The sequence below is a fragment of the Elephantulus edwardii genome, unplaced genomic scaffold (assembly GCF_000299155.1).
Source record: "Elephantulus edwardii isolate Elephantulus edwardi_28Jun2011 unplaced genomic scaffold, EleEdw1.0 scaffold00032, whole genome shotgun sequence".
NCBI classification, from domain to species: domain Eukaryota; kingdom Metazoa; phylum Chordata; class Mammalia; order Macroscelidea; family Macroscelididae; genus Elephantulus; species Elephantulus edwardii.
The window spans coordinates 22,287,456-22,294,845 of NW_006399782.1; the positions used below are offsets into that span (position 1 = coordinate 22,287,456).

General features: G+C 40.6%; 1 protein-coding gene across 2 annotated transcripts in view; it reads right to left on the reverse strand.

Moving 5' to 3' along the window:
* SIDT1 (SID1 transmembrane family, member 1) overlaps window positions 1-7,390 on the reverse strand; it is a 155,158-nt gene that overhangs the window by 36,959 nt on the left and 110,809 nt on the right. For both annotated transcript variants that reach the window (XM_006884279.1, XM_006884280.1), the window contains exons 11-13: window positions 4,851-4,922; window positions 3,371-3,516; window positions 199-272 (exon numbers count right to left, since the gene is read on the reverse strand). In XM_006884279.1, the coding sequence (XP_006884341.1) occupies window positions 199-272; window positions 3,371-3,516; window positions 4,851-4,922 (292 nt within the window). The remainder of the gene's footprint in view (window positions 1-198; window positions 273-3,370; window positions 3,517-4,850; window positions 4,923-7,390) is intronic.

A 7,390-nucleotide genomic window follows, 5' to 3' on the forward strand; every position in this document is an offset into this window, starting at 1 on the left:
CTATGAGTCACAAACTACTTGATGGCACATAACAACAACAACAATGGAATGTAGCATAGATCCCTATATATATATGGTTCATTAAATACTGAAATTGTGTGGCATAAATGGTTATGGATTTGCAAAGAAAATGTTCTCTCTTTTTTAATCTTTCAATTTTACTTTGAGGAACTACAGTAATACTGGTCATTTACTCACCAAAAATAAATCTTATATTTCTTGCTGACAATTCTCCGGTCCTTCCTGGACAAATCTGATAGGTAGAGGAACATCTGGGATGCAAAACAGAAAGAGATTATGAAGCTACACTTGGCTTTTCTTTTATAAAACACAAAGATGAGCATTACATATTTGAATTTTATTCATAATTATACCCTTTTATAATTATAAAATATTTCTTTACTAGCCATTCATGAAGAAAAGGAAACATAAGAAAATAGTTAACATTTAAAGATGAGTTAGTTTAGTGAGTGAAAAAAATATTCCTAATGAAGATTTTCTACTTAAATGATAACATCTGATCTTTGAAAAGAGATGCCAACCACTTCTAATTGTATCTATTTGTAGGATTAACGTGAATGGGACCGTTTCAGATTTGGATCCTACTCTTGTGTATTTCCCGATAACTAAAATAGGGTTGTAGGTGATAGGATTTTCTAAACTGGCCAACAACTCTTGGAAAAGTTCTAATAAGAGAAAGAGTAATTTTTCCTACTAGTTGTAACCCTGGAAATAAAAGTGCATATATATATTTTAAAAATCCTTTAAAATTTAAGAAAATGACAATTTCAATTGCTACAAGTATGGGAAGAAGCTTGATTGAAAAGTTGAAAATAGAAATACCATTTGATCCAGCAATCCCAGTACTAAGTATATTTGCTATTGTTCTGTGTCATCAAGTCAGAAGCAACACATAGCTGACCCTCCAGTTTTCAGAGGCAGTAAATGGCACAGGAAGGGACTGTCTGTCCTCCCTTGGAGCAGCTGGTGGATTTGAACCACTTGCCTTGGGATTGCAGTATAGCTTTGTAAAAAATTGTATTGACTGTTGCACATTTTCTTTCCCCCTCTTCCCCTGCCCCAGTCCACCCCACAATGCATCCCTCGGTCTAGGTTGTTGTCATACATACAATGCCAAGTCATATATTCTTTTTGCTAGTCCTTCCCCTCATCTGTTCTATTGCAGGTTCATTGTCTATCCACTCTTTTCCCATTCTCTCCCCAATTCTACCACGCCACTCCTATTTTATGAAGGCAATGTCATGCAGTATTTGTCCTGTAGCGACCGAGATATTTCACTCAATATAATGTCTTCCAGGCTTCCCCATGTTGTGTAATGTTTTTTTAGTTCATTGTTTTTCAATGTTGAGTAATATTCCATTGCATGAATGGTTATCTATCCATTAATTTGTTGATGAGCACTTGGGTTGCTTATTGGGATGTTATTGTGAACAATGCAGCATTAAAAACGGGTGTGCATACAGCTGTTTGAGTCACGGCTCTGGTTTCTTTAGGGTATATTACCAGTAGTGGAATTGTTGGGTCAAATGGTATTTCTATTTCCAACATTGAGAGGGAGCTAGACTGCCTTTCATAGTGGCTGCACATTCCCATGAGCAGTGAATAAGAGTTCCAGTCTCTCCCCAGACTTGCCAACATGTGTTATTTGCTGCCCTGTTGAATTCTGTTATGTTGCTGGACATGATGCAATTTCCTCTCTTTGCACAGTAGTCAATTAATTAATCAGCAAGCCTTTTCAAATAATTTTCCCCACTCAGGATATATTAATAAAAATTCTAGTATCTTCCTTATCAGACTACGAACTAGCTGGTGAGGAAGAATTACTGGCTGTTCTGAATGTTTCTTACAGTTCAAAAAGGGATTGTTTTAAAAAGAAAAAAAATTTCCAAGCTTTTAGAGGTTTCCACTGCATTTCTCTTGCATGATAGAGAGTTGAAACTGTGTATTCTTTATTGGATATAGCACTATAACATATATACCGGAAAGAACTGAACTTTCTTTCTAAAGAATGATATATACAGAATCAGGGAGTGTTATCAAATAAAACTTTCAAGTTGACCACAGAGGGCAAAGTATAACAGGCTCACAGGGTTTTCGGTGACCACTGAGGACAAAGTATAACTGTCTCACAGGGTTTTCAAGCTTGTAATCTTTGTTAATACAAATGGTTTCATCCTTCTGCTGAGGAGTGGCTGGGGTGAGGGGTAGCAGGCTGTTCGAACTGCTGACTTTTTGGGTACTAGGCATGCCCTTATCCACTATGCCACCAGGGTACCCTTCTTTATCAGGGGCAACTTCAAATGAATCTACTTCTCCCATATGGTTGGATTATTTTACCCTTCATTTGCAACAGCCAGGCATTTTATACCCTACCATGTTTTTAACTGGGGGCTCTGGTGGTCTAGTCCATAGGGAGCTGTGAGGCTAACCCTAGTGCTGAGCCTTTCCAGTGGTTCGAAATCACCTGTATATCCTCATGAGAATGATGGGCAACCTCTCATTCGACCTGCAGCCTGGGAAGCCCAACGAAGGGTCAGCTATGAGTGGAGTGTTTTAAAGCTTTGTTTTCACTTTCTTTATTCAGTCCCCAAGGGGAAAAAATGTGCTAATTAATAAAGTGAGTTGGTTGAAGAGATTAACACATGGCGCTGCTAATTTAAAGGTTATGTGGTTAAGTCTACCAAAGAAAGGTGCCTCCAAACAAAGGAGTGGAGGTCCACTTGTTTTAAAAAAAAAAAAAAAGCTATTAGGGAGCTCTGGTGGCCTAGTGACAAGAAGTTGTGCTGCAATCTCAGAGGCATGTGGTTTGAATCCACCAGATGCTCTGCTGGAGAAGGAGGGACAATCTCCTCCTGTACCAGTCAGATCCGATTTGACGGTACACGCATAGAAAATAATGATAAAATTAAGATAAAAAGCTACTGTGGAACACAGTTAGACTCTGACATACGTTGATGTTATTGCTGTGCACCATCAAGTTAGAACTGACTCATAACTGACCCTTCCAGCAGTTTTCAAAGGCAGTGAATTGCACGGGGGCTGATTGCCTATCTTTTCCCGCGGAGTGGCGAGTGGAACTATGACTATGTACCTTTGGGTGGACGATACAACTACTCCTTACCACTAAGCCACCTGAGCTCCCTTACTCGGAGATAGTTCGTTACTATGAATCAGAACAGATTTCATGACAACTTGCAATAGGCTGTTATTTTTGAATGCTTTATCTATGTCCTGTAGAAGATTTACATCCTCTGAAGAAGGAAAGTCAAAAGAAGAGGGGCTCATGCTGAAGTTGTAGCTACTACCAAACTTTCTGACAATCGCAAAGTGCATGTCCAGGCCGCGTTACCTTGGTCCGGATGACGTTTTTGTCACTCTCAATATCCGGCATTGTGTCGAAATCACTCTCGTCCACGGAGCTGTCAGTGTCTGACTGGCCTGGCTGCCCCCCGTCTGAGGAGGACACTTGCCTGCCGGGGCTGGAACTTGACTCATCTGAAACAGAGAGCACACAGCTGCCTTCACACGCGGACAAGTGCCCCTCGGTGCAGCCCTTCCTCGCAACAGGCAACAGGGCTGACTCATTCCCGAGAATACTGTGCATGTCAAAACCATTCCCTGACCCAGAACACAGGTTCTTTCTTTTAATCCCTCCTCAATGGGCTCTGGGTTTCTCTCATCTCCTGGTTTTATACTGAACACGTTTACTCCAGAGCTGAAGACATATTAGAACACAGTGGCATCTGCTCTGTTAGAATCACGTTGTGCACATTGATGCAAAAAAATCACACTGTGCTTCCATTTTATGTTTCATATTTGAAAATATGAACATAAAACATATAAGCATACTCATGCATTATTATGTATAGCATCTATCACATATATGTGTAAGCACATATATCCAGCATACAAGTCTCTCCACTAAAAGATTTGTACACAGGGATCCCCGCATGCTGCATCTGTGGTTATATAATGATATAACAACATTCTCAGGAGGCAGAGTCCTTCTGTTCCCGTGAATGTTTCCAGAGCAGATGGGAATTTGTGCAGCTTGATGAGCACATGAGCAGAGCCTACCTTCCGTTTTATTTCTTCTGTTCAGATGGTTTTTTTTTTAAAAAAAAAAAAATCCTGTTCCTACAGAGCCAGAAATAAGTAGCCTGCACTAAGCCCATATGCTTCTCAAAGATACAGAAAAACAGGGCAGGGATACAGGATTCTCAGCCCTGCTCCACTGGCATTTGAAGCAGCACCATTTATAGGTTCACCAGCATGAGGGGCAGGCTGGGCAGCTCAGCACACCCCTCCCCTAACGAGCCAGGATTGAGGATTCTATTCCTCCCAGGCTTTTTAATGAGCACTTGGGTCGCCATGTGAATGACTAGGTGGCGGCAAGTTCAGTAATGGAGTTAGCCAAAATGAAAGATTGTTAAGCTGTAGCCACGTTCACCTGCAGCACGGCCTTAGTCTTCTGTTCGCCCTTACTCCTCTGAAACCTGAGAATGAAACAGTTAGTCAATAGGCTCTCTCTCTGGCATGAGACTCAAGCCCTAAGCTCAAGTTGGGCAGAATGGAGTCCCCACTGGGGTCCTGGTGGGTGAAGAATGCCACGGTGAGGGCTAATACGCAAATGCAGCTAGAGTCCAAGAACAGAATAGCACTGGACAAAAACTGGAAGTGTGTTTCTGATCATCTAAACAACCAATAAATAAAAACAATCTCATGTGATGACTGCCTTGCCTGCCGTAGTGGCTAGAGGGCCCTGTGTATCTCATGGCCTGGAGAATTAGGAAACAATACCTTGAATGGACTCATAAGAAGAAATATACCTATTGCTCCATAGTTGCTCCCTTCAGGTGTGGTGGCAGCAATGGGATGTGACACCACCATATTTCCAGAGTCTGGTAAAAAAAGCAGAGAAACAAACACTTTATGCTCAGTTGTGAAAACAAAAGCATATGAAATTAAGTAGTTTGAATCATCAGACTGAATAAATTTGACTTTATTTTAGCCTTCATGCAAGAGTCAGCCAAGTATGATCTACAGGTCAAATCTAGCCTGCCGACTCTGTTTGTATGTCTCTCAAATGGAGAAAGCTTCTATACTATTAGATCATTGGGAAAAGAAGTAATACTTTTTGACAAGTGAAAATGATATGAAGCACAAATTTTGGCATCTATGAATAAAGTTTTATTGGAAAAACCCAGCCACATTAATTTGGTTATGTTCCTCTTTGTTTTTCATTCCAATGGGCATTCCAGTAGTGTGGTAATTGTTGACCATTTGGTCTCATACAGATTTTTTTTTTCTTTAAAAGGGAGTACAGTACCCACAGATGATATTCTTCATCTTGTGTGTCAATCGGTTGCTTAGCTAAAAGGTCACTTTAGGAGCTATTTCTGGTTCAAGGCTGAGTCTTCCCGTTTCCACCAGTCAATTAAGTATAGCTTCTAAAAAGTAGATTATTTCTGGTCCACATTCCCCCATCCTTTTGTTAGGATTCATCTATGGTGGCCCTGCTCAGAATGGTGAGCAGTGGTAGATGGGCACCATATAGTTCTTCTGGTCTCAGGGTGGACGAGGCTCTGGCTCACCTAGACCATTAGTCCTGTAGACTGTTTTCTTCTTTGAGTTTTTCTCTCTTTCTCTTTTATTCCAGGTGAGTAGAGACGTGTATCTTAGAAGGCTTCTTTCAAGCTTTTAAGGCCTCAACCACTACTCAACTAACTAGGATGTGGAATATACATTCCACATTTTATGGACCACCAAGAGAACAAACAGGTCTAGCTTGGGGAGGATGAAACCAAGGTTCTCCTTGGAGGCTAGGATTTTGAAGCTATGTCTCACATGCTTTAGAGACATGGCCAGGAAGGACCAATCCCTGGAGAAGGACATCATGCTTGGAAGGGCGGAGGGACAGCGCAAGAGAGGAAGACCCCAGATGAGATGGATTCACACAGTAACTGGAGTAATGGGGGTAGGTGTGTTGGAGTCAGTGAGACTGGCTCAGGACAAGGTAGGCTTCAGAGCTGTTGTACATAGGGTCACTATGAGTCGTAAGTGTGTTGATGGCACATAACAATAACAACAACAATAATTTTATTAAGCTGTTGGTAGGTGCCATCGAGCCAGGTACAACTCACAATGACCCTATGAACAACAGAGCTGGACCCAGTCCTATCCTGTGCCATCTTCATCATCTCTGACATATTTGAGCCCCCTGCTGCAGTCACTGTATCAATCCTCTTGTTGAAAATTTCCCTTGTTTTCACTGACTCTGAACCTTTCCAGGCGTGATAAACCTTTCTATGGAATAACCCCTCTAACCACATACATGAGACAAAGTTTTGCCATCCTTGCCTCTAAAGAGAACTTATTGTTTTGTTCTTTTGAAAGTCCATGGGCTGGATATTCAGCACTCTTCTCCAAGACCATAACTCAAAAGGTGTTGATCCTTCTGTCTTCCTTATTCATTGTCCAGATCTCAGATGCATAGAAAGTGATTAAAAGACATTTCTCCTCATAGAGCCAGCCTCCCAGATAATCTGTTCTGCATACTGAACAAATAATTTGTGAAGCTGAACTTTATGAAAAAGAATATATCATAAGTTCAGAGGAAGAATTATCAAGAACTTGTATTAGGCAGATGATACAATCTTGCTTACTTTGCTGAAAGGGAGGGGGATCTGAACCACTTGTTGTAGAGGATCAAAAAGTATAGCCTTTGATATGGACTACACCTCAGTATCAAGAAAACAAAGGTCATTACTACTAGGCTGATGGGTAACATCATGATACAAGGAGAAAAGATTGAAACTGTCGATGATTTAATCTCTCTTGTATCCACAGTCCACATCCTTGGTACCAACAGTCAGGAGATAAGGAGATATATTGTTTGGGGTGAATTAGATGCATATTTGTCATTAAACTGATATAATTTCTCATTAGTACTTTGGAGGGGTCCCTAACAGTAGACTTTCCAAGTGTAGCACATCTTTTGATTTTTTGATTGCTGTTAACAAGGCTGTTAATTTGTTGATCCAAGGAATATGAAATTTTTGACAATTTCAATCTCTTCTCTACCTATCATGATGCTGCTGCCTACTGGCCCAGTGATGAGGGTATTTGTCTTCTTGATATTGAGATATACTATATTATGCCAATTGACTGGGTTGTCCAATGAGCCTAAGACCCTAAGCCTTCAAACTCAGAAAAAACAATCCTCTGAGGTATTTGTTTTTATTTAAGGAGTATTTATAACTGTTCCCGCTTTCATACGGAGTCATTATATAGAAAGGAATTGGCAGATACAGAGGAATTTAAAGAAATAACATATGAGCAAGAGCCTATGGTGATGAAGGAAGAAGTT